Here is a 26,834-nt window from a genome sequence, read left to right as displayed (position 1 = left end):
GTCTTGTCTGTTTGTTTATTTGTTAGTGGCCGATTTTTCTTGGTATAAAAAACACATCTGAACTGGGAACTTTGCAATGTTTTGTTTTGTTTTCTACTAATAAATTTTAGAGTTTTGATTAATTTACCACGTTGTCTGTAAGAGTGTTTCCAAAGTCTTTGCCCTTTTTCTATCAGTTTTTCATCAGAATTTTATAATGAGAAAGAAGTTCTTAATATATATTGGATATGATTACTGATTACATCTTGTCAATGTTTTAGTAGTTAGGCGAATTCTACTCTGGCGGCTCCGAGAGCAGAAGAAGTGATAAAGAAAAACGAATACTTTTGAAACCCCCTAAACGTAGAGCCCGTACACTACATATTACATTTACGGAGACCTGTTACCCACCAGGTCTAGCATAAATCATGATTTAAGCCACGAAGCTGGAGCATGAAATGAAATGGTTAGTAAAGTCATAATTTGATAAGCGAATACTGATGACATCGACAAGAACAAGAACGAGATCAAGTTCAGTGTGCACTGGCCTATTTGGTTCAACTCTGATAAGATTCTCCGATTGAAATATGAAAGAAATACAAGAGAATATAGAGTGTTTGATTGAGCCAGCAGGTTTTGGTTATCAGTTTCTTGAAATTGGAACTAGGTGGTTTAGTCTACAGGAGCGGAGCATACTGGTAGGTGAGTTTAATGTTTGCTGGACAATTATTCTGGTTATTTTCAGTCTAATGAGTTGTTTTATATTAATTTCAACTGAATGAACTTTGATGGCTAGAGCACCTACAGCTTTCGGTCTGTTTTGTGTACCTTTGCAGAAACATGTTTATTGTTCATTTGCAAGTATTTTTTTCACTTATTCATATTCAAATTCAAACACTGCAAAGAAGTATACATAACCCTACAAAACATTCCAAATATTGGTGGTATTACATTTTCCTTGATGTTACAGTAGTAAGTTAGCTCTTGGCAACAACCCTGGCTTGTTCGCTCAGCTGGTGCATTACTAACTGCTTTTATATAGATACTTCCAACTATTTATTGATAATTCTTTCGGTCACTATCGTTTCATTCTCTAGCTCACTCCTCCATACTTTTGAACTTTCTCCATACGTTATCTCTCTGTTTCTATCTTATCACTCAACACAACACAGACTCAAAAGTTCGGTACGTCCTAACCGTCCTTGTCCACGCAAAACACACAACAAAACAGTAGGAGCCTTCATTATTATCCTTTTTTCAAATGAATACATCTTTTGTAGTGTTTATTTTAAGTTTGCTTTGAACTATTTGTACATACAAGACTCCACCCTCACTTTTTTGTCTGACCTGGTTTACCACGAGACGATTGGCGAAAGGAGTGAGAAAAATATAAAAGGACATGGAGATTTTATCATCGTTTTTGTTTTTCAATGTATGGTCTTTTGTTCCATGAAAACTTGTTTCCATACTTAATTTCCCTTGTTCCTACTTCCTACACTCTTCTTATGTTTGTACTCCCACACTACTTGTCACATTTTGAAAGTTATATTTTGTTTCGAAAAACTCATAACCATTTAATAGCAACTTACTCCCTTTTGCTCATTGTTGTTCTTTTTTCAGATTCAAAATCATGCGACTAGATTTTGACACATTCGGTTGTTTGTACCTTTTTGCAATTCCTTTCGTAGTACAACCGTTTCTTTCGTGTTGGTTGACTCCTTATGTTAATGATGATGAAGTGAATGGATACGTTGACGAGAGATTTAGGACAGTTTTAGATGCGTTTCGGTTGGTTTTTTCCTGAATTTTTGATGAATTACACAGCATGTCATTTTTCAGAAGAAATTTCGGACAAGGAGAGGAACGAGAAGGTGCTGCGTTTGCTGTTTACTACAAAGGAAACGAAGTAGTCAACTTATGGGGAGGATATGCGGATAAGGAATCTAGGAGGAAGTGGACAGAAAATACAAAAACTGTCATGTTTTCTGCATCAAAAGTGAGTATTTTTTCTGTTATGAAAAAAATGTTCGAAATATTTTTTCTAGGCGATCAGTTCCATTGTGATTGCTGTAATGGTAGACCGTGGGCTACTAAACTACGAGGATCGTGTAGTTGACTATTGGCCAGAATACGGACGATACGGAAAGAATGCAACAACTGTTGAAGATGTTCTCAGTCACAAAGCCGGACTCCCTTATCTCAGTGACACAGTTTCTATTGAAGATGTCAAAAATGGGTGGGAAATAATGAAGAAAGTTGAGAACTCCGTGCCTGCTTGGACACCTGGAACTGCATCTGGTTATCACGCTGTTACTTTCGGTTTTATTTTAGACGGATTAGTGAGGAAAGCAGATCCACGGGGAAGAGATATCAAAACATTCTTCGAAGAAGAAATTGCGGAACCTTATGGTAAAATTAGAAAACACTTCTTTTCCTTTTAGTATAATTTTTCAGATCTCGACATTCAAATTGGCGCCAAAAAATCGGAAGCTCCGTATCTTGCTCGTCTAACTACGCCATCTCTTTGGGAATTCACGAGAGACATCATTAAGGACCCAAAAATTCTGATTATGTTAGGACTGATGTACGTGAGATTCGACACTGTGGTGGACAAGATGAGATCGAATCCTGATTGGTTGCTGGTTAACTACGTAAGTTTAAAGATAAGGATAATTAAAAAGTATCTGTTATTACAGGACACAATGGTACTCAATGATCCAGAAATTGTATCTCTGAACCTGCCAGCTGTGACAGCTGTAGCTAATGTACGAGATGTCTCAAGGTTATTATCAATGATTGTAGAGAAGGTTTGTCTGGTTAGACAGTGTTCACAACAAAATCAGGTTTCAATTTCAGGAAATAATCTCCAACACAACAGTTCGAGAATTATCAAAACCTACTCTAAACAGTTGGCATTTTGAGAAAGTTACAATTTGGCCAGTCATTAAAGGACATGGATTCTTCTATGAGAAGCATCCTCTAGTACCGGTAATCTTTAAAATAGTTAAGTTTCAATTATTTATTAATATAAACTTCCAGGGCGCATTCACTTTCGGACACCCGGGTTATGGAGGACAATTTGTTCACATGGACACTGAATCTCAAATTGCTATTACCTACCTTTCAAACGGATTAAAAACTGGAACGGGAGAGTTGTGTGGTACCTACATGAGACTATTCAATGAGGTGTATAATAGTGTGAGGAAGATTCAGAACGAGGAGAACGGATCAATAATGTTTTGATGGCATTGACATCTTTGTAAGATTGTGTGAATAGTATAACAAATACGTGTTTCGAGATCTCATCCTATCTGCGGCGTACTCTTGTCATGTTCAAGTATTCTTTGTATTCTGAATGAAGTTTAAATTTGTTTGCTCTCTAACTATTCTGTTTTGACTATACAATTATCATATAGTTTCCAGAAAGTTTCAGTAACTGTTACTCGTCTATTGAAATTGAAATGCACTAGAACTTTGATACGGCAAAAAAAGTACGTTGGTCTTCAATTTAGAGTGAAAATTTCCCACCTCAAATTGTCAGACTTGTCAAAAATCGGGCCGGGCCGGGCCAAAATTTTTCCTGATTTCAAAAAATGGGAACCCGTTTTTACCAAATTTTATTTGAAATTTTTCGAAAAAATAGAGTAAAAATGCTTAAATTATCATACATATTCACATTTTTCCTAAAATTTCAAAAAATTTCCAAAAAAAAAAAATCAAAAACTCAAAATGTTTCAAAAGAGCCGGGCCGGGCCGGCTGAGATTTTTCCTGAGTTCGGCCCGGCCCGTGACAAGTCTGCAAACTGTATCTGTTTGAATGATCAACCACTGGTCCTTTTTTCAGATATTGTAATACCAGCCTGTCTCCCCCGCCTTCGGCGGTTGAGCCGGCTGGTCTCTCTTCATTCACGTGGTCATTGACTTTCGAATGTGCCCGCATGGCCGAGTGGTTTAAAGCGGCGGTCGTTTTCCAAAGCACGCCAGTTCGGTTTTGCCTCCTGGCTAAGTTTCTCTCCTCTTCCCAAAACCGTTGCGGACAGCGCCTCAGACAACGCCCAATTGTCTTTTATATATAAGAATGATTATAAATTCACGACACTGCGCCGCATGGCTTTAAAGGCGCATCTAATTTGTTCTAAATGGTCTCGAAGCGAAAAACATTATTTGCATTTATTTTTAGACCTGCAAAGCTCGAAAATACGGTATTTGATCTTTTTCAACTACGACTTTTTTAGTCTTTTTTAGTTCCGTAGCTTTATTTTTGACAAAAATTTTAGCGCATAACCCAGTAAATTCTTTTTTTATTTTAGTTTACGGTGAACTCCGCAATGTGACGTGAAGGTGTTCTCGCCACGTGGATTGAAAAAGACTACGGTAGTTGAGAATACGTTCAACGTGTTTGCGTACTCATCTCAGCGAGTTTTGAATTTTAATGGTGTTTCATGGATTTTTTTGTGATTTTTCATGATTTTCTGCGGAAAAATCTGAATTTTGTGCGATATTTTTTGTTAAGGGGGATTTTTTAGACTTAAGATCTCTGAAAATCTGGCTATCGAGACATGTAAAAATTATTTGGATATCTGGTCTAATAACTATAATGTTCCTGTTTTCCTCTAATACCTATTTTCAGAAAATGTCAGACTGGGCTCGAATCCGGTGCCCGATGATCGGATCGACGAGTTTGTTAGGCAGTTTGAAGGGGGTAAAAGCATTAAAAGGGTAAGAAATTCTTTCAAAATTCATTTTTTAATTTAAATTTCCTTTTTTAAGGTAATAGCAAACAACGGGTTAGCGGCGATGAAATGTCTGATTTCGATTCGTCAATGGCTTCAGAATCAGTTCGTCACTTCAGACGTCGTCAGTTTCGTGTGTATTGCTACAGAAGACGAGATGAAGTCGGCGTCGCGTATGTTTCTGTTGGATAAAATTTCAAATTTTCGGGAAAAAAAACTATTAATTAATTAATTTTGCAATTTTCCAGACTACCTCAAGCTGGCCGATGAGACAATTATGGCACCAGCTGGCTCCAACTCCAAGAATTTCGCCAACGTTGACGTCATCGTCAATCTCGCTTTGAAGTCTCGAGTAGACGCCGTTTATGTCGGATGGGGACACGCTTCTGAGAATCCGGAGCTTTGTCGTCGTCTTCGGAAGGCCAATATCATTTTTATAGGTCCTTCTGAGAAGTCCATTGTTGCTTCAGGTGAGAAAATGCATGAAATTGCAGAAAAAATGGGAAAAAAGTGCCAAAACGGCATTTTTCTTAAAACGCGTCAAAGGCACGCCAGACGGTTTTTTTTCAAATACAAAGTTAAAATGGTTTTATCACTGAGGTTTCTGACTTTTTCTTAAAAATACAACATTCAGGCATGAGAAACGTATCGTTATGTGATTTTTCTCCCAGAAATTTCCAAAAACACGACAAAGGTGCGCCAGACAAGCAAAAAAGCAGAAATAATACGATTTTTCAAATCGATTTACAACATTTTCTGGCTGAAAATCGTTTTTAAAGTGTCAAAAACTAGTTTTTGTGAAAATTAAGATACAATACCGAGAAAACGCGGCGAAGGTGAGCCAGCCAATCGAAAATTGTAAAATTGCCTTAAAAGCAATATTTTTATACAAATTTTTAAGGTTTTCAGTTGAAAAGCAGGTTTTGAATGTCAAACACTCAATTTTCTGAACATTTAGTACGAAAGACTAAAAACGCGGAAAAGGTGTGTCAGACAGCCAGAATTTAAGAGAACTGCTCAGGCAACTCAATATCAATCTAATTAGACGCGGCATCAGTTAGATTAGCTTGAATGTTGGCATGATTAGATTAATGCCGCGTCTAATTAGATTGATGAGCAATCTTGTAAGATTAATGCGCCGTCTCATTAGATTAGGGTGAAATCTTGTGTAACTTGTGATAAAATTTGAAAATTCTTTAGGTAAAAAAAGAAATAGTAAATTTATTCAAATAAAAAACAAGAGTTTTTACAATCGAAATGTATAGAAAAAAATATAGAAAAAAATACAGAAAATTAAAATCAGAAATTAGTCGAAAATCCATTGCAATGAAAGTGGAAAAAGTCCTCGTTGTTCTCTGCCCCGCTGCTGTCCATTGTCGTCCACTCAGCGAATTTTGCTTTAAAATGAACGAAATTACCAAAAAACTGTTTGATTTCGGAACTCACAAAAGACTTTTTTTTCGAAGCTTGTGTAGAGAGCGCTGATGTTGAAGAAGTAGACGATTATACCTGAGCAATGAACTAATATTCACGGCTAATTGAAAGCGAAACAATTTGCTTACCAAAGAATTTCTTCATGATTTCATCGCAGTGTCGACTTTTCTTCCAAACCAAATGGAAGTTGCGGAAGAGTGAAGACTGCAGTTGAAGACTTGAAGAGCCATAGAAACCGAAAAATACAATTTTTAATAATTGAAAATCGTGAAAAAGTCGATAAAACCGCAAACGAAATTAGTTCGCAACGATTTCAGACTTTCGAGACATAAATAGAGAATTAAAACTTAGAAAAAAACATTAAAACAAAAATTGAAAGAAATTTTGCTCGTTTTGTACTGACTCATTCTTGGATCCATGGCGCGAACGAAGTTTGCGCAAGCAAAATCCACTAATCTAATTAGATTGTGATTAGATTGATGCGGTTGTAGGATTAGATTAATATTGAGTTGCCTGAGTGCACTGAAATTAGTGATTTTCATTGAATTTTTAAGTTTTTGCCTATAAAATTGGGGAGAATCCTCTTTTTCAGTCGACATTCACAATTTTTGACGAAAAAGTTGAAAATTCTCTTGAAAACAATATTTTTTCATTATTTTTCACGAATTCTCCCCATATTTTGCAGGCGACAAAATCATCAGTACAATCATCGCCCAATCGATCGGAATTCCAACAGTGACATGGAGTGGAAGTGATGTGAAAGTTGACGAATGTGTACATTTCGAGCATTTCCACGAACTTCGTGCTCAGGCGACAATTAAAACAGTCAGAGAGGGTCTCGAAGCGATTGAAAAGTATCGAATTGGAGTGCCAATCATGATTAAAGCATCGGAAGGTGGAGGTGGAAAGGGAATCAGGAAATGTGAACGGATGGAGGATTTTGAGCGGTTTTTCAAAGAGGTTGAGATGGAGGTATTTTAAAGATTTTTAGAATGAAAATTCAAAAAATTTCTGAGTTTTAGGTTCCCAACTCGCCGATTTTCCTCATGAAATGTAGGGAGAGATCACGGCACGTGGAAATGGAGGATTTTGAGTGGAAACAAATAATCGGTGATAAACATGGAGAAGTGATTGCATTGTCGTCTAGAGATTGCACAATTCAACGGAGATGTCAGAAAGTGATTGAGGAGGCGCCGGCGAGTATTGTTCCAGACGAGATTATGGAGAAGATGAAGAGAGTGAGTTTCGATTGAGGAGTTTATTAGAAAAGAATGGTTATTACAACAAAATGAGTGAAAGAATGAATTGGTAAATCGGGAATAGAGAGAGATCACAGGAGAAACGTAATTAACTGTTAATTAATTAATTAATTAGAGTTATTACAATTGGGTGAGAGAGATTGGAGAATTGATAGGTTGATTGAGAGATTACTAGAAGGTTTTCTTGACATTTCGCTTCGTGATCTTGAACTTGGAATAATCTGGTTTGACACGTGGAATTACAGTAGTCTCCTTGCTCCTTCCAATAGCTTGCTCGAACAGTCGGTTTATTGATTCCTGGCTTCTCTCCTCCATTTCCTTCTTGTGGAGTTCAACAAATTCTGGTTTGAAGGCAAGATGAGCCGCGAGCTCTCCTTTCTTATCAAATTTCTTCTGAGCATCACGAAGTTCACGTCTTCTGAGTGTTTCGAATTTCGTGTGGAGCAGACTGACTTGATATTGGCATTCATACATGTTCCCCACATGCTTGGCCAACACTCTCTCCGTATCGCACTTCTCGAACACACTCATTGGGCAGTTGATGTCGTGGAGTTTTTCCAATGCGTAGGTACGATTGACTCCGAGGATAATCATCTCGGTGTATTTTTTGACGTACGCGGAGCAGGAATATCTCTTTTGAGTGGAGGAAGATTTAGGAGAGGAGGAGGAAACAGATGAACTAGAGGAATAGGAAGAAGAAGTAGTAGAAGAGTAGGCTGGCATGGTTAGAGCAGCGAGAGATCGATTGGAAGCGATCGTTCACGACGAGGTATTCAGGAGAGAATGAATGAGAATCTGGTGGTGCCTCCTTGTTGCGTAAAAGTGGGCGGAGCTAAGACAGATGGTGCATTGTCATGCACTTGGGAAAACTCTCCTGACAATGTGAGGATAGTTAAGGGGGAATGTGAAGATAGGTTTACGATCTCTTTGGGATACCTGTGAATTGCTGATGAGATAAAAGAGGATACCGTGGGAAACTATGAGAGTCAATAAATTATTGACTTTCATATGACTTGCATACGGGTTACTGTAGTTTACGCGGTGGGACCCACTTTTGTTCAAACCTAGACATGATTATACTCTTTAGAAGCGTCTTGGCATGTTGAATCGGAAAATATAAATTTCTTAGCGTTTCTTTGAAAACTCAGTGAGTTACAGTAGTTTTAGTCGAATTTTGGATATTCGAAAATTTTCGAAATTCTCTAACTTTTCGAGTTTTCAAGGTAGATAACTGATTTTGGGCTCAAAAAGTGCAGGAATTTCTTGACAACAGTATTTTTTGCAGGGGTGCGATCGCCAACTTCGTCGACTACTACTCAGCTGGAACCGTCGAGCTTCTCTTCGTTCCCTCAACGAGTCAATATTTCGGAAAGATGCATTGTATGGCGGCGAGAGTCACGTGCGAGGATCCGAATGATAGATTCCTTCCGTCGACTGGAACTGTGAGATCTCTGAAATTCAACTCCAAATATCATTTGAGGATTGGAGACTCCCAACAGCAGACTACTGTAGAAATGCTCAAATATAGCTCACAAAATCTCGCAATCCATCAAGGAAAATCGACGGATTATGTGTTGGAAGAGACCGAAGAGTTTTATTTCATTAAAATCGGTGGAAACAAACTGAAATTCTCGAAAATGGACACGAATGACGCCTCGTGTCTGAGATCTCCGTATACTGGAAAATTCCTCGAGTACAAGGTTCAAACGGGAGAGTTTCTGGAGGTTGGACAGACTTATGCACAGATTGAATCGATGAAAATGGTGTTTGATGTGGTGACGAAGGTGGCGCCGGGAAGGTTTTTCAGAGAAATTGATATATAAATCAAGAAAAAAATGAATTCCAGACTGATCCGAATTGCTAAGGAAGGAGATCTGATTAATCCGGGAACGATATTGGGACGGCTGGAGATTGATAAAGCGATTCAGGATCAGTTGACGACGAGTGAGAAGTTTGATGGAGAGATGAAGGGGTGGAGAGTGGAGGAGAAGACGGATTTTGAGGTAAGAGACTCTTTCCAGAAGAGATGGGGATTCTGAATACAGGGGGGGGGGGGGGGGTTCTGGCTTGACGTTGATAACAGAACTATTAGAATTCGGTATCTGAAAACAAAATTTCAGCAGGTTTTCTAGGTTACAACAGATTTTAAGCTGTTTTTTGTTCCCAGCTCTCTCGAAATCCAAATTTTATTTCATTTTTCCAGAAAGCTTAACTGATTCTCGAAGGACGTGGGCCAATGGATTATCCCATCGATTCTGTTGTCAATGGACTCTTCCAGGAATCTTCTTCTGAATCCACTTGTGACAGAATCTCGGAACTCATTCAATTCTTTATGGAAACTGATCGATTCTTTGATTCTCGCAACGGATTCGATGAATCCGTCCAACAACTTCTGGAGAAAGAGAAGATGAATTACGAGAGAGTCGTCGATTTGATTCACTCGAATACTCATATGAAAACGAAGGAGAAGTTGATTCTGACGATTTTGGGAAGGATAATCGAATCGCGAATGGATTTTGGAGATTCTCTTCGAGAACTTTTGAAACAGATGAAATTGAGATGAAAGAGACAGATGAAACAACCCAAATCGATTTCTTCACTGACCGCCAGAGACATTTATCGATATTTCCGAAAACTGGAGTATTCAACGACTGATTGCAAAGTGGACATCAAGAAATCCTCGTTTTCTACGAATGTCGCTTCGATGAGATTCAAAAATGATAACTTATTCACGTCTTCTGCTGAATTCTCATCTGTTATCAATGGGGCATTGCTGGAATTCGAATGTTTTAAATCTGAATTCAAAACCATTCAATTTGTGGCAAATCGCATCGAATTATCCATTGATTTCTCGGTTTCCGACGCTGAAAATATCATTTTGGAAAATGAGAAGAGACTAGAGGAGGCTGGAGTCAAGGATATCATTCTAGTCATCGCATCATCTGAAGTTTTGAGATTTTGTCTCGAAATTGAAGGTCTCATTTCGAAAGAGTCATCTTCTACAGTAATCCCTGAATTCGTTGCACCAGACAGAAGAGACTTAAAGCGATACGTGGCCAGACTAAATCGGACGACGTATATCTATGATTTCCCTCGATTATTCTGCCACGTGGTGGCTCTAGATGTTTCTCAAAATCCAGGGGAAATCATGGAACTCCAAGAACTCCACATCGACGAGAACTACCAACTCCAAATGATTTCCGATTCAGAAGAGCTCGAAAGGCGGGCGGCTCACGGGCTGAATACGTGTTCCGTGGTGGCGTGGCTCGTAAAATTGAAAACTGAAAATGATCGAGAATTCGTGAGAAGGTGAGAATCTGAAAATAATTGGAAAATCGCGTCAAAGGTACGCCAGACAACGGGATTTGACAAAACTCGATTTTTGACACTTTTCTGTCGGAAAAAGTGCCCCAAATCGACAAAATAGTCGAGAATTTCATTTTTAGGGCAGAATCAGTGATTTAGACTGATTTTTGCGAAAAATGCTTCCAAAATACTCAAATTCGACAGAAATTATTCATTTTTCAGTGTCTAGCGCACCTTCGACGTTTCTGTCCTGCTAGGTTTCCAAAGCACGTCTTCTTGTTGAAATCGGGTCAAAGGCGTTCCAGCCAACAACTGGCGCACGTTTGACGCGTTTTCAATTTTCTTTATTTTCAGATCCCTCGAGTCAACATGAGGCTGTCGTTGATTCCAATGTGAATAGTGGATTCGTGCATGTGAGATGGAGAATCAGTATAGAAGTGCACCGATTCTTCCGAAACCGACGAATTCAGAAGCGGTGGAATGGGTGAAGCAGAAGGTTGGAGATGATCTTCGGAAGTATTTCAACGATGGATTCTATGGAGACGTCACCCAGGAGATTCAGGAATCGAGGAGAAGATTCGAGAAGGAATGTGCCACGTGGCACCACAAATCACAATAATAATTGTTTTTATTCATATTTATCCACATTTTCTATTGATTTAATTTCTCTTCTTTTTGTCTAGGCTACCTCTTCTTTTTCTTTATTTCTATTTTTACTTGGAATTATGTGCCAAACTGGTTAACTTGTTGTTTCTCCCGACGCGTCCTGTTTTATTTGTGTACTTTATGACCCCGGATTACTAATTGAAGAAATGTTATTAGAAATCTTCCTTCTCTCTGAAATTCCTGATAACTTTTGCTGAATGACGGGAAAACACGAGAAAAATGCAAAAATTTGTATTATAAATTATAAAAAAAGAAAAGAAAATAAAAAAACAAATTCGAAGCAACGATGGGGGAAGCGAATGGATACCAGGGAAAACTAAAAATTCAACAAAACAAAAAGAAAGTTGAATGCCTGGATTTTACGGGAAGGGGAATGGTATATATCAGATGATGAGGGTTGAGAGGAAGAACTCGAGATAAACTGTATATAACGTATTGGGGGAAAGGCGATGGATACTCGATGAAAATGTGAAAAAAAAGAGATGAGGGGGAGAGGACAACACAGAAGCGAAAGTGAAAAAGAAAACATTTTTAGAATTTATCAATCCAAATCGCTCCCGAACAGTTCTCTCATTCCTTCCGCCTGTTCCGCCACTTCCTGTGCATCTCGAGCTCTTTTCGTTTTTATGGCGATTCTCCGTTCAATACGGGCTCTTACTCTTTCTCTCTGCCAGTCAATTCGTGCATCGCTGGAGCCTTCTTTTTCGATCGCATTATTTTTCTTGAAGCTTCGGCCGCGGTCTTCTCCTCCAGTTCTCGGTGGGTCCTGAAAGTTAAGCATTTTGCACTAAAAATCTAGATTTTGAACAAAACTTACTTGTAAAAGAAGTTCCTCATAATCGATAGCCCATTTTGTAACGTCGATGGCGGTCCGATGCTCGGGAACCGGAGTCGGGCAGCCAACGACTTCCCCGGTGCGCATGTATTCCTCTTTCAGTAGATTGAAGCACCCTTTCTCAGTGAGCATACAGTGAATCGGCTCCGTTTCCTCTTCTGGCGCGTCTTCTTCCGACGATTGGGCGTTTTGTGACTTCGCCACTTTTCTGATGACACGGGAAACTGATTTCAGCAGAATCTGGAAATTGGAATTTTGAGGATGATAAACCGTTCTTAAACAGTGTTAAACAGCTTCCAGGCTACACAGGCTACAACTCACCGGCGATTCTTCGTGAGCCACTGTCACAACTCTCTCCAACGCCGTCTTCGCCTCCACAGATCCGTCCTTCGGATTCATTTGAACCTTGGCTCCAAAATCTTTCCGAATCATCTTGAGTGCAGTACCAAACGTTCCGACATACATTCTTGACGACGTGTTCGGTATCAGAACTTTAATTTCATTGCGACGCGGTGTGTTCTCGACGTCGAAAGCGTCTTTCCCCACTTGGTCGGCACATTTCTTACGAATCTTTTCTTGAATTGACTCGATAACGGCCATAATGTTGTTGAGGCGTCCAATAGAAATTTGAAGAGACAGTAACGGAAAGCACTCTAAAATGTCGGGTTCGTGGGGTTAAAGGTGACGGGGTGCTCAAAAACTATCTAGAGTTCATAAAAAAGTCTGAGGAACGCGGGATAGCCGATATTCTAAATTCTTAGACGGCTAACTATCTAACTGTCTCTCGGTGTTTTCATGAAGCGCCGGAAAATTACATTTCTAAAAAAAAAGAGAAGTCTGTCAAAGCCGAAAACCACATTTTGACGAAAACGCGTCCAAGGCACGCCAGTTCTTATAATTTCACTCACCTGGATTTGTCTTACTAGCCATAATCTCAGTTCGACAGTTTTTTTCTTTCATGAGATTGCGCATCGAATCATCACTAATATCACGCACTGTCGACGGAGGAATGAGAAGTTTGATCGAAAGAATATCTCCGTCCTCCTCCTCTTGTCCGATGTGTGCCTTCTTGTTGGCTGGGCCGCCAGCGGGGTTTTGAAGGAGTGAAGATGGCGGTGTCGGCTTCTTTATTTCTTCCTTCTCTTGTCGCCTGCGCATCTGACGTCTCCTTTGTGAATCCTGAAAATAAAAACAATTTTCAAAGATACAAAGATATGAAGTGTGCTGTGTCATTACCGGCCTATCCTTTTTGATCTCTTTCTTTTTTGCATTCGAATCGACATTTGCTGGAGTCATTTTTACCAGTTTTTTTCTGGAAATTGAAAGTTTCTTACTGGTTATTTGAATTATAACATCAGAAAACTAGAAATACGACCACATGGCCTTCCCGGCTCCGAAAAAGAGTCTGAAAATACCGGTGAGGCTTATAAATTTCAGGACAAAATCATTGTTTTCAGAGGAAAACAAAAAAAAGGTGTCGGTCATATGATTCGCGTTTTTATGAATGAAAACAGTAATATTTGCTTTTCATTTTGTGTTTTTAAAAGAAGCTCTGTTGTTTTTGTAATTTATATTAAATCCTACACGAAGTGCGTCCACATTTTTCAAACTACAAATTCACGGCCACAGCTTGTATTATCCTCTCCAAAAACACTTCCTCCACTTCAACTATCATCTTTTTTGCTCCAAAATGTGTCCCTGCTCTTTTTATGTACATTGAAACATATTTGGAGTTCATTCAGTATGCAGAGGTTCAGAGTACTCTATCTCTCATCGCTCTTCTTTATCTTTCTCCTCCCCAAAAATAGCGTATAATCTTTTTAGCACATTTCACAACCCACCTAATCCAAATAGTTCGATCTACCCGTTCTAGACGAAATCCAAGTTTAATCCTGCAAAATGTAGGAGATGATAAAATACCAAACATCACTAAATATCCCGATTGAGAATCAAAATGATGAATTGGACTGAGAGATTTACGCATTTCGTGGATGTCGGTGGATGGATTATTTTGTATTTATTTGTATTTATTTATTGTAGGAGGGACATGCCACTTATGCTACACCAGTAAAAGGGGGATCACCGGAGAAAGACATGAATAGAGGTGAAGGGGCTAAGAAAAAATGTAAACAGTAAGATAATAATAGGAGATTTAAGCAGGTAGGAAGGAGAATTATTCATAGGAGTATCTCGATGTGAGCGGCACGAACTATTTCCCTTTGAACTTAGCCTTTAGGAATAAAAATTTCAGCTATGCTTTTTGAGTGAAAAACATTGAGAACTCCATAATTGTATTTTGTAAGATCGTTTTCAAAACATCAACTTTCATAATTTTCATGATGAATGACGTAACTGATTTTGTCCAATTCGAATTCATATTTAAGACTTTCTCCCGGTGGTCTTTGTTCTTCCAACAATTGAGCACATTTGGTATCTCATTCTGACTTACTCTTTTGTTCTTTCTGTGACTAATTCATGACTCGATGTATTATGAGTTTTGATGAGCTGGAATAATAACGGAATTTTCGAAATCTAGATTTATTCGGAAAGAATAGTTTGAGCATACTTTTGCGAGAACATTGGGAAAGTCTAGAGTTCAGTTATTTTTTAATTTGAATATTTGATATTTTAATGCCATTTTTTATTGTAATCTAAAATTCCAAAGATCTCATTCTCTTCTTGATGTCCACAACGAAATAAAACTACAAAAAGTATCAACGGGTGGCACACTACTCTTTTGACTAGCAGTTCTCGAAGTTTTTTTGTTTTCAATTTCTCTTATTTTATATCTTGTAATCAATATTATTTAATAATCAATAAAATCAGTTCAGATCTGCCATGACACAAATATTCCACAATTTGCTAAATGGTATAATTTTCAAAACTCACTGGAACACCCTTTACCCTGGCATAACACAATACATATCCAATAGAGTAAAAAAGCTAACTAACTCATGGATTTTTAGGTACTCTTATTTTACTTAGGATTTTGACTTTACAATTATCAAATCGTTTTCAAAATGTTTTAGCAACTGTTAATGGCCTATTAAAATTGAAATGTACTTGAACTTTAATCTTTTGTTTTGTTGTAGCTATTGGCACTTAAAAATATTTAAAAGCAGGAGAGTGCTATTAAGATTCCAGTGGCATTTGCAGTTGGAAATAACATTACACCGGCAAAAAGAGTATTTTCAATTCAGAATTTAGAGTGAAAATTTCTCACTTCCTCAAATTGTATTTGTTTGAATGCTCAACCACTGGTCCAATACTTTTCGTAGGATATGGACTGGTTTCATGGGTCCGATAGGACTGTTAACAAATATTATGCTGGTTATAATCATAAAAAACAATACACCAACATCTTTTAAAACTTATTCGTGAGTTTCTACTAAACAAGTAATTTGTATTTGTGTATACGTATTTCAGGACAATGATATTGGTATTCACAATTTCAGACGCTGTGAATGCTTTTTGTAGTTGTATGACGTCTATCAGGTAGAATCATTTCAAAGTTCCTTTTAACTAAGGATTGTGTCTTCAATAAAATCTCATTTGGGCCAAGACACGTCTCTCTCTCTCTCTCTCCGCAAAGAGATTATATGGAAGTCTGAAAAGCATTTTTCTTTACAGAATGGTTCCCAGAAGGTCGCAACTGTTTGTTTTGTTTCAAGGTGCTTGCGAGCTCTTCCCTGGAGATAAAACTATGAAATCGAGGTTTTGTATGTTTTGTTAGTCATCTGAAATGTCCTTAACTTTTATTGGACAAGCAATTTTAGGGTATGCACTACTCGTGGCATCTACGATTTTGAATAGCTTCGTCATGATTTGCTCATATATCTATCGCTTATTAGTAATTACAATGCCATTTGACAATATTAATCAAAAAATAGTTCAAAGAACAACTTACTGTTATAGCGTGTTTCATATGTGCTACGTGGTAACAAGATATCCAGAAATGCAAAGGTTATTAAATTATTCAGATTTGGGTGTACTTCATGTCCTGGTCATTCAGTGAGAAATTGGATGCAGAAATTTCGAAAGTGTACCCAGAACTAATTGGATCCAACTGGACCTATTCTGGAATATTAGATTTGAATGCGCCGTCACAAATAGGTTTTAGCGATCTGCATCAACATGTGGTAATAAACATTTTCAGTGTTAAATATGGCAGCAATTAGTAAATGTTGGATGGTGATCGCAGTTGCAGTGGTTTGTAAATAGATGGAGAATAAGAAGATTCTTAACTAAATTCCAATTTTCGGACAATTTGACAAAACTTCACAGATCATTGTTGAATGTGAGTTTTTATGAGAAACAGAAAGTTTAGGAATTTTTAGGTACTCCTATTTCAAACAGTCAGTCCGTTCCTATCACTTATCACTGTTCTACTCTATCTAAAAGTAGGACAAATGGACGATTCAGCAACTGTTATGTTGGAAAACTTAATGCCACTTCCGTTAGTTATGATGAGTGTGGTCAGCCCGATTGTTACGATTTATTTTATTGCACCCTATCGACAAGCTTTCATGCAATTTGTGAGGCCTTTCGGGCAGAGGGTAATAGTAATACCTCGGATTTTTCCAGTCAATGTGTCCTCGACAAGATAACATCATCAGCTTTTCATTTTGTATGCTTCTAAAAATACATTTTTCCACTTCAATATACCGAACTTTCAGAATTCCTAATAAGTGCGTCCACATTTTTCAAACTGCAAATTCACGGCCACAACTTGTATTATCCTCTCCAAAAACACTTCCTCCACTTCAACTATCATCTTTTTTGCTCCAAAATGTGTCCCTGCTCTTTTTATGTACATTGAAACATATTTGGAGTTCATTCAGTATGCAGAGGTTCAGAGTACTCTATCTCTCATCGCTCTTCTTTATCTTTCTCCTCCCCAAAAATAGCGTATAATCTTTTTAGCACATTTCACAACCCACCTAATCCAAATAGTTCGATCTACCCGTTCTAGACGAAATCCAAGTTTAATCCTGCAAAATGTAGGAGATGATAAAATACCAAACATCACTAAATATCCCGATTGAGAATCAAAATGATGAATTGGACTGAGAGATTTACGCATTTCGTGGATGTCGGTGGATGGATTATTCATAGGAGTATCTCACGAACTATTTCACTTTTGAACTTAGCCTTTAGGAATAAAAATTTCAGCTATGACCTTTTACCCGAACGTCAAAAACAGTGAGAACTCCATAGAATAATTGTATTTTGTAAGATCGTTTTTAAAACATCAACTCTCAGAATTTCCGTCATGAAATAACACCAGATAACCTCATGATGAATGACGTAACTGATTTTGTCCAATTCGAATTCATATTTATGACTTTCTCCCGGTGGTCTTTGTTCTTCCAACAATTGAGCACATTTGGTATCTCATTGTGACTTACTCTTTTGTTCTTTCTGTGACTAATTCATGACTCGATGTATTATGAGTTTTGATAAGCTGGAATAATAACATTTGGAAAGTCTAGAGTTCAGTTATTTTTTAATTTGGATATTTGAAATTCTAATACTATTTTTTATTGTAATCTAAAATTCCGAAGATCTCATTTTCTTCTTGATGTCCACAACAAAATAAAACTACAAAAAGTATCAACGTGTAGCACACCACTCTTTTGAGGTCTCGGAATTTTTTGTTTTCAATTTCTGCTATTTTCATTTCTCGTTATCAATAAAATCAGTTCAGATGACACAAATATTCAACAGCTGGCTAAATGGTACTGACAGTCACGAAACACTGGTGAGTTTTTTTCATTTTAAACATAATCTTGAAAAGTGAGATAACCATAGTTTTTTCGGCATTTAAATGATTTACATAGAAATACTTATCATTTGGTGTGGGAATCTGGAAAGCGCACTATATTAGTGATTTTTGTTTCTCTGTTTTTTTTTAAATCCAACAGTTATTTTTCTAAGATAACATGTTTGCAAAAATATCAAGCAATAGTTTTTGAAACTCTCACTGGAACATCCTCTACCCTGGCATGACACAATATCCAACAGAGTAAAAGCTAACTAACTCATCTTTGTTCTAGAGTCTAGACGCTTCCCCCTTTCATGCTCATGAGTTCGTTCGCGACTCAAACACAAAAAGAAAAAAAAAGAAAAATGAGAACGAGGAGCTCACTTTTCTGCTCATCACCATAATTACACATTCGTCTCTTTTCACTGCCTCAGGCATAGTTACGTAGGAATCATGAACTTTTTGGGTTTTATGAACTTTCTCAATAGTTGGTGGAAATCTTGTTAGGATATTTCATATCGATGTTGTTTTAAGTATATATCAAGTTTCAATATACATACACAGGTACCAACTAGGTACATGTCTAGAGTTATTTTTGTTTCCCTCACTTTTTGTTTTTAGCTCGTTTCTCTTCCTTCTTTCTGTTTTGTGTGCCACCCCTACCAACTTAATCCCACTCGTTTTTTCTCCCATTTTTTATCATTTTTTCTCTATTTCCATTCGTTTTTTCTTCTTCATTTCTTTCTCGTCGCCGCAGCCTAATGACATCAATTTCTCCTCCTCCTTCTTCTCCAATTAATGTCCTCTTTTGGCACAAACATGGCTCACATTCTAACACATTGTTAATGGTGAATAATTCATAAGGAAGGAGTGTCACACGTTGTTTTTCCAGAAACTGTTTCTTTATTCTTCCTTTCGAACGTTTCCTTTTCAACCTGACATACAGATTAGAATACGAATAGTGGGCAAGCATATGTGTGTGACTCACTCTTTTTTCTCAGTATTCAAGAGAATTGAATTATTCTCAAGTAATAAGTTTTTTCTGAGATTGGAAATTGCGCTATATTGTAATCTTGAGTATAACTACACCATTAGTTTGAAAACTTGTTATGGTATCATATCTCTAGTAGAGAAACTGGATCTCTCATTATCAAACAAAAAACTGTTGTGCAACCCATGAATTGCAAGTAGGTGTCTCTGTGATGACTTTGAAAAATTTAGAAACTTTTTTATGACGATAATAAGTTTTTCAATTTCCCAGATATTGTTTGTTGTTGTCCAAGTTTTTCACAAATTGTTCTATCACAGCGGAATCTGCTTCTTTCAAGCTTTCACTTCAGGAAGTGCTCATCGAAATGTAAATCATCACTCATTTCGATATATTTCTTCTTTTTTTCATTTTGTTTGTTGATCAATGAGAAATCCAAAAGGTCCGTGCAAAATCCAATATTTTCGAACTCGTTTCCAACTTTTTCTGATCGAAATTCATATCCGCCCACCATTGGAGACTTCTCCAATTCATCTCACTTCAGAAACAACACCCTAAGGGACATTATACTTCATTCTAGTTGATGTGTGTAAATCTCTTATGTGCAAGCTCGAAACAATTTGTTCGAAGCATTTTTTGGAAGCATTATCATCTAATACGGCTTCTCTACTAACACTTTGATTTTATGATTTCTGGTGCTAAAACAGACAGAAAACATGCTTCGAGCCATTTCAATCATCTTTGATTGCATTTTTTTCGCGCCTTATTCCTCTGCTTTTCTTCCGCCGTTCTTGCATATACACCTACATACGTACCGGATATTTTTCAGTGTCTGCATATCTAGAACTATCTTCCGTTTTTGATTGTAAATGAGTAACAACTTCCAAGAGATGAATCGACTGGTTATTTGTGTGAATAGATATTTAACGTTCCTGTCCGATGTTTGTATAGCCAACTTGTAGTGATTAAGAGTTTAAACTGAGTTGATCACCTTGATTCTATACCCTACAATTTTTAACAGTCTCCAAATATGTGTTTTTTTGCTTTGAGTTCAACGTTATTTAAAGTAGATCACCACAAAGAGTTTTCTATTCTATATTTATTTATAACTCTAAGCACCTGTTCTTCCAATTACTAACTTTATTATTCAAGTTTGCTCTTGAATTGAATTTTGTTTACATCTGGAAAAACTTCCTTTTCTTTCGAGCTATTTATGGAAAGTACAGCATTAAAACCTCCTGTTTTCACTGCTCACTGTCAATACATCTTCTGCTAAAAAAAACCATTAACATAATTGAATCTTCTGAATTTGTTGGTAAGAGGTCAATTATTTTTATTTGGATCTTTATAAAGTATAAAATTTATTAGAGACCAAGATAGGACTTCTAATTTTGGCTTCTCCCAATTAAAAGTACCTTTTTCCAGTCTTGTTTTATTGCTGCTTCAAAAATTCCGGCTTCATCCGGTATTGTTTTTTCTGCATTCCTGGAATCTTTGCACTATTTCCTCAGAATTTCTGATATTATCCCGCCTGACCTTTTTGAGAGACACACTCACACACAAACAAATGAGAAATAATTAAACGTGTGCAAATATTGAGGGTGGTAGAAAAGAAGAAAAGATGTCACTCGCAGGAAGTATGTCTCTAATTGAGGGAGGAATATTTGACGTAGAGGAAAAAGAAAAGAAATGGGTGGAGTCTTTTGGAATTGAAGAAAAGGAAAGTAAAAAAATAATTGCTTTGTTTTGTTTGCGTTTTATAGCGATTCTGCATTTGCAGATAAAGTTTTCAATTTACAGAGGAAGATGAGTATCCTACTTTGTTTTGCTAAGAGGCTGTTTCCATCATCCATCATTCTAGTTTGATATTTCAAAATAATTTCTTTTATCGCAACGGTTTTCTTCATCTATTTTTGAAAACAATACAAATGTATCATGATTAAACAAATCGTAAAAAAGATTTGGTTAATATAATAATGCTTTCATTTCCTAGACGACGTTGCTTGCTTAGATTTTACATTGAGCCAGTTTCTTCTATTCCAGTTCATGCCTAGTCATCCTAGACTAAAGTACGTGAGTTTCTTCTAAAATCAATTTTCAAAAGAAGAATTCTCTTCTCGAAAACCAAAAACTTCCTTTCTCTCTTCTATTGAGTGCATAGGGTTCTCTAATTAGGTCGGGTATTCATCAAAACGCCTCTTCATTTTTATTATTGAACTTTTTTCTTCTTCATCTTCTTCAAGAAGCTTTTCACACTATCCTGTCGTCAATATCTCTTTTGAGTGAGAATATCTTCTCCGTTTTCAGAGAATAAGGTATTCACGTGAAGCGTGATGAATAAAAGTTAAATAAGAGATGAGAGCGTCTAACCTTTCTAGGACAGTCGGAGAATAATATCTTGTTGATTGATAGATGCTTGGACGGTTTTTAGCAAATAATTTCGGCATTTATGAATAGCATTGCCTATACAGTATAGGTGGTTTATTTTTTATTTTTTCCAATTCGGTTACAGTAAACGTTGACACAAGCTTTCGAAATAACGGAAGCACTCATAACTACAAAATAGTATATAAAAATGTCAGACTATTTTTAAACTTTTATTCCTTGTGCCTGTCAGAAGCAGATATGCTGTTATGAATTGATTTGTTAGATCAGAGTACGATTGTCTACAAATAGAATCTGAAATCTCCATCGATATCTCTGAAAGATTGTTCAAGAGATCAGAATACCTCGAGCTTCCTCTTTCATTGGATCAATTCAATGAAGTTGTGATAAAATTGAAGAAATTTTCGAGATCGAGTTATCAACAAAGTCTGCAAAGGTTTTTTTAAAGGTGATTTCTGTTTTTGCTCATGATATTTTGGTGTTTTGAAGATTTCCACGAGTTTTCCTGATTTCTTCCTGATATTCCTAATTACAACATCGTGTTTTGGTTTCAGTATTTTAATGAATCGGATGATACATATATCATTTATTTTTTACACATCGTCACTTGAGTATATTAGACATAGGTGCTAAATGACAACATGTTTTTTCAAAGTAATTACTAGTGTATGACTTTGTGATTTGTAATCTGATAATTGTCGAGTGTTGTGCACTACCGCCATCCAAATCAGAGTCTAGTTTTTAGAAAGTAAAATTTTTTACAATTCGTTTTTGAAAGGGTTTATCAACTGAGTTTCTAGATCTTTGAAGGTTCTCTGAAATCAGCAAAAAACGTTAACAGGAATCAAAGTATGAAGTTGAACTCAATAGAAATAGAGTTTCATAACGTAATTACATCCATTCATATCTATGAAGTTACAACCGTTGGGTCTGCAAGCGTACGTGAGTTTTGTTTCCGATCCGTATGCGAGAAGTTGGGGGGCGGAGCTTCGACACTTTAGTTTAGTCTCAGAAAACTAGTATATGTTTTAGTGGAATCTTTTTCCAATCCGAGTCGTTCAACTAATAAATCAGATTTTGTAATATGTTCCATCAAGATATATAGATGAGCACAAAGTGATCAAATCAGATTTCTCTATTAAAAAAGAAAAAAACGCAGGTACATCAAGCACCTAGCTAACACATCTTTTTAGGTAAAGTTAGATAAAGTGGGATCTTTAATCAATGTGCATCTCTAGGTATGTTTTTAGAAAGATTGTTTTTTTTTTCTGTAATCATGATGTGTTGCTCTTTATCCTCTTAAATAGAACTCGATCACTTCTTATTCCCAGTTTAGGAATTTATCAACAGTAATGCTGATATTCGGTCTACTTTTTTGAAAGATTTCTTTCTGCAGAATACCTGCAGAAAACTAATCAATTACGAAACTTCAAAACACAGAGGAAAACTGGAATGTGGTCTAGACTTGCTGAGAAAAGAGATTTCCCTTGTAATTGTTGTTCGCCCACTCGTTTTGTGTTGACAGTATTAGTTTAAATAATTTTTGAACATTACCTATGGCTTCCGTAAAGAGAGTCACAACATTTTCAAATTTCATTTTTAAAAGTCATGAAGAATTGTTGTTCTATTTGATCATTAGGAAGTACACAAATTGTTCTAAGCTTTTTCTGGAAAACATTTGAAAAGTTGGAAAAGTTTCAATTCATAGACCACGCAGGTGTTTTTAACTGTGATATTTCTCCTTCGTGAGATTCTAGACCAAGTCTAAAGGAAAACCAGCCAAATTTGTTCGTTTATACCAACTCAAAGTTCGCAGATGATGACGTGTCAATTTTCAATCCCAGACCTATAATTATATTTTTTAGTTGTGATCATTATTTCACTTCTTCTCAAAAGACGAGACTATTTTTTTCTCTCTGTCTCTCTCACTTTTTCTTAGAAAAAACCTATAATTAGTGTAAGAAAGGGGCGGGTACTTATGATGACACATAACATTTCACTGGGTTTTCAGTAGAGATTGAAAGATGGACACACCATATGTGTCAAATTTGAAATATTGAAATGTGAGGTTTCTTTTTTTTTCTTTTTTTCTTTCCAGTTTATTCATTGTGTTTAAAATTTCAAAGCACATGAAACATATTAGTGAGCGACCAGCTGCATCCCACGAACTACAACCTTACCACAAATCTCTAACCAAATTTTATTGGATTCTCAGAAAACTCATTTAAAGTTCTCCAACACCTGATTTCTCTCTCCCGGTACTTCCCTGTCTCCCCCACCAGAAATCTAATAATATCGGATTTTATTCTCAGGTGTGTTGTATTCCGACTTTTCATACTATTCTTAGATCAGTTTTCTGTTCCTGTTAGCAATTTTAGGTGATTTCAGTTCACATCTTTGTCTGATATCTCAAAATCTGATTATCTATGAGTGTGTTTGAAGCTAGATACCGTAAATACTGTATTATAACGGCACCTGTAATAAAACGGCACCTGTATTATAACGGCACCCCATCTATACTCAGAATACATGAATGTGATCATCCCGGTGTCTTTTTTTGGTTATGATTAGAAGCAGCGTAATTAGTAACTTCTTGATAAGCCGATAGAACTCCCAAAAAAGTTTTTCCGGTAAATTTTAATAAGTTTCTGAAACCGCAAAATTTCTCTGGGAGCCGGTTGAAAAATATAACGGCATGCCGTTATAATACAGTATTTACGGTATCTTATTTTACTTGTGATACAGGATAATCTGTGATAAAGAAAAGAGAAAGAAAAGCGGGGGAAAAATAAAATAAGAGGTTGGCTGAGAAGGGGAATGGGAAAAGCTAGATACATAACAATTATCTTAACGTCTTACTCAGATTACTCTTTGAAAAATGAAATCAGTTTTATACTTTTTCTACTGACGTCTATTTCCTCGGTTTCCACTGTTTCAATGATCATTTTGTACTTTATCTTATTCAAAATTTCCTTTCCTCCTTTTCTTAATTTATTGCCCCTAATTCCGGGAATCCTCCACTTTTTCTTCACCTTTTCCTCTCTTCTGAATACTAATCTACTCAGCCGTCTGTTTCTTTCGTTCTTTCTTTGTTTGAATAATCCTTGAAAAATGAATTGAGTCGTTCCCTAGGATTTAGGTGTTTTTGTTAAAAATTAGACCCCCAGGAAAATAGATACCTTTCGGATTTCATGACCGTTGTCTGGAATTCGAAATTAATAACAAGTTTGGTTGGATTCACCCTAAAACTTAACTTTATTCATTCCTTCCATTTCACTTTTTTCTCAATGTCAACAACTCTTTTTTTCAGAAATTCTCTGGTGGTGTCAGCAATAATCAATCCACATCATCTTCTTTAGAAATGCCTGCTTCCGATTCAAGGTGAGTACTTTTTGGGTTCCTTCTTCCTCTTTCTCACATTCATCTGAATTCATGACTCTTCTGAATTCTGAATTCCAAACCTTGACGTCTTCATTGAATTCATTTGACTCATTGATCCTTGTTGCCCTCTCCATTAGACCCTTCGAAGATATTATATTAGTAGTGAGAGAAACAAAGAGCAATTGTACGAAGAGCCAGATACTCCGAAGGAAAAGATAGATTTTAATGACTTGAAATTGAATATTTGTTCGGAAATTTAATTTTTGTTCATTATGTGCAGATGCCACAAGCCATTACTTCTTTTATATAAATGATAGTCAGTTCACTGACGTCAAGAGTTTGTTTTAATTCCTGCTAAAACTGAATTTTTCAGCCTATGTTTACTTGCTCATTATGAATTTCAATTTGACCATCTTAATCAAGAATTTTTCTCATTTTCCAAATAATTTGATTTCATTGATCTGAAATCTTTCAAAAAGTAATGTTATAACTCCACTGATAAAAACACACTTCAATTCCGTTTTATGTGTATTCATCTCCCTGGCTTCCTTATTGTAATATCTTTAATTTTTCGTTTAAATTCTTCAAAAAAAAATCATTCTGAAGGTCAATAAAACAAAAAGCTGCAAAAAATCGTCATTGTTAGATTTCAATCCACTAATAAGGAAATGACGCTGTTGTGCCCTTCATAACCCATCTATATACGAGGAAATTGCACATGAAAATAGGAAAATTGAAATGAAATTGCACGAGTGTTTTTCGATGTTTTCAATAGAAGTAAAATGACCAAAAAAGAGTTTTTATTTTTGATCAACTAACTTTTTACTGAATGAGGTGGTTGACTGTAAAAGTCAGTTCTGACTATTTATAGGTTTTATCCAGTATCTGCATAAAAACTTAATGTGCCGTAATCCCAGCGTACATTTTTAAAGGAAATTTTTATAAGTTAGACCAATTAAAAAGAATTTGGTTTTTGATAGTGAGTTAACGTTTTTTTCTAAATTTTTGAATTTATTCAATACAGGTGAAACCATAATAAATGTATGTTAAGAATGAGAAATGTGCACTTTTTGCTTAAACCGTTCTCTCTTTATGTTTTGTATTTCACTCTCAGTTTCTGACTTCATTTCTGTCTACTCGAATTCCCATCTCTCTATCTTGTAACTGATATTTTCTTTCGTCTAAACCCCGCACACACATAAAATCCTCTGCTTAAATCGGCTTCTTCCTCTTCACAAAATCCATCAGTTTTTCATTATTTTTCATCAGTCCACTTCAAAATGTCTTGTTTTTTTCATGACTGAGATCCTAGAACTCAACGTGATATCACTAGAATTTCCTAGTATTCGATTGCAAACTCAAACGGAATCTTTGATTTTTCAAATCCAATTCAATGCGAAGTTTGACGTAGAAATGGGTGGTAAATTGCATTTCCGAATTGATTATTTTTCCATCACACCTAAATTCTATTTTTCTTCTTATTCCTATTTCATGCCGCCCGTTCTCTCCTTGAGTTTGTAAAAAAAATTCGTTGAAAACCCTCACAGTGGATTTCTGACTGTAAAATTCTGAAGGTTGAAAATTCTGGCTAAATGTACTAAGTGGGAGTTTGAATGTTCCTTGAAATTTTTTATTCACAGTAGAACAGCTTTGTTGTTTTGTTTTATCATGGGAATATTTTCCGCTGTCAGACAGTTGCTCTCAAATTTTAATAAAAAAATTCCTTGATTCTGCTCATTTTGAATATCAGCAGTATAAAAATAACTGAAATCGGAACTGAAGGCTTCCAATGTTGTTTAACTGCATTTTCAAATTCCTTGATTAGAAAAACTTTCAAAATTTTGCATTGAGCAACCAAACAGCACTATTTCAAAATTGAAACCCTCTGTCGAAATTGATGTTATAAGAAAGATACGGATGATGGCTAGCCCCAAAAAGAATATTCGCCGGATTTAAACAATCTATTTACTTTCTCTCAGAAATTAACAAAATCTCAAAAATTAGACGCATTTTCCTTTTTTCCATTTGTTTTGAGAGGCTTCTTCGCTATAAAACTCATGTTATTTCTTAAATTTCTGCTTTGTGAATTTCAATGTTCAGAAAA

At 36.3% G+C, this 26,834-nt stretch overlaps 7 protein-coding genes across 7 annotated transcripts; 5 read left to right on the top strand and 2 right to left on the bottom strand.

The window, feature by feature from the left end:
- Nucleotides 1-1,609: 1,609 nt before the first annotated feature.
- On the top strand, nucleotides 1,610-3,222 carry GCK72_011989 (uncharacterized protein; the record flags this gene model as incomplete). Its single annotated transcript, XM_003103514.2, has 7 exons — nucleotides 1,610-1,767; nucleotides 1,819-1,975; nucleotides 2,025-2,388; nucleotides 2,434-2,630; nucleotides 2,676-2,786; nucleotides 2,836-2,967; nucleotides 3,019-3,222. 7 exons carry the CDS (start codon nucleotides 1,610-1,612, stop codon nucleotides 3,220-3,222), a joined length of 1,323 nt encoding a protein of 440 aa, XP_003103562.2.
- Nucleotides 3,223-4,612: 1,390 nt separating this feature from the next.
- GCK72_011988 (uncharacterized protein) lies at nucleotides 4,613-7,399 on the top strand (the record flags this gene model as incomplete). The annotated part of the gene is made up of 5 exons (XM_003103489.2): nucleotides 4,613-4,681; nucleotides 4,750-4,885; nucleotides 4,961-5,182; nucleotides 6,832-7,118; nucleotides 7,169-7,399. The coding sequence occupies 5 exons, from the start codon at nucleotides 4,613-4,615 to the stop codon at nucleotides 7,397-7,399; spliced, it is 945 nt and encodes a 314-aa protein (XP_003103537.2).
- Nucleotides 7,400-7,576: 177 nt separating this feature from the next.
- On the bottom strand, nucleotides 7,577-8,128 carry GCK72_011987 (uncharacterized protein; the record flags this gene model as incomplete). The annotated part of the gene is made up of 1 exon (XM_003103377.2): nucleotides 7,577-8,128. The coding sequence occupies one exon, from the start codon at nucleotides 8,126-8,128 to the stop codon at nucleotides 7,577-7,579; it is 552 nt and encodes a 183-aa protein (XP_003103425.2).
- A 60-nt stretch (nucleotides 8,129-8,188) lies between these two features.
- GCK72_011986 (uncharacterized protein) lies at nucleotides 8,189-9,617 on the top strand (the record flags this gene model as incomplete). The annotated part of the gene is made up of 4 exons (XM_053728783.1): nucleotides 8,189-8,319; nucleotides 8,691-9,203; nucleotides 9,252-9,408; nucleotides 9,609-9,617. The coding sequence occupies 4 exons, from the start codon at nucleotides 8,189-8,191 to the stop codon at nucleotides 9,615-9,617; spliced, it is 810 nt and encodes a 269-aa protein (XP_053583555.1).
- A 24-nt stretch (nucleotides 9,618-9,641) lies between these two features.
- Nucleotides 9,642-9,968, top strand: GCK72_011985 (uncharacterized protein; the record flags this gene model as incomplete). Its single annotated transcript, XM_053728782.1, has 1 exon — nucleotides 9,642-9,968. One exon carries the CDS (start codon nucleotides 9,642-9,644, stop codon nucleotides 9,966-9,968), a length of 327 nt encoding a protein of 108 aa, XP_053583554.1.
- A 141-nt stretch (nucleotides 9,969-10,109) lies between these two features.
- On the top strand, nucleotides 10,110-11,330 carry GCK72_011984 (uncharacterized protein; the record flags this gene model as incomplete). Its single annotated transcript, XM_053728781.1, has 2 exons — nucleotides 10,110-10,714; nucleotides 11,147-11,330. The coding sequence occupies 2 exons, from the start codon at nucleotides 10,110-10,112 to the stop codon at nucleotides 11,328-11,330; spliced, it is 789 nt and encodes a 262-aa protein (XP_053583553.1).
- A 588-nt stretch (nucleotides 11,331-11,918) lies between these two features.
- GCK72_011983 (uncharacterized protein) lies at nucleotides 11,919-13,508 on the bottom strand (the record flags this gene model as incomplete). Its single annotated transcript, XM_053728780.1, has 5 exons — nucleotides 11,919-12,143; nucleotides 12,195-12,452; nucleotides 12,534-12,865; nucleotides 13,121-13,391; nucleotides 13,449-13,508. The coding sequence occupies 5 exons, from the start codon at nucleotides 13,506-13,508 to the stop codon at nucleotides 11,919-11,921; spliced, it is 1,146 nt and encodes a 381-aa protein (XP_053583552.1).
- Between the last annotated feature and the right edge of the window lie 13,326 nt (nucleotides 13,509-26,834).

This window comes from Caenorhabditis remanei, chromosome IV, assembly GCF_010183535.1.
Source record: "Caenorhabditis remanei strain PX506 chromosome IV, whole genome shotgun sequence".
Lineage (NCBI taxonomy): Eukaryota > Metazoa > Nematoda > Chromadorea > Rhabditida > Rhabditidae > Caenorhabditis > Caenorhabditis remanei.
Note: the sequence above shows the minus strand (reverse complement) of the source record. Positions and strands in the feature narration are given on the sequence as shown.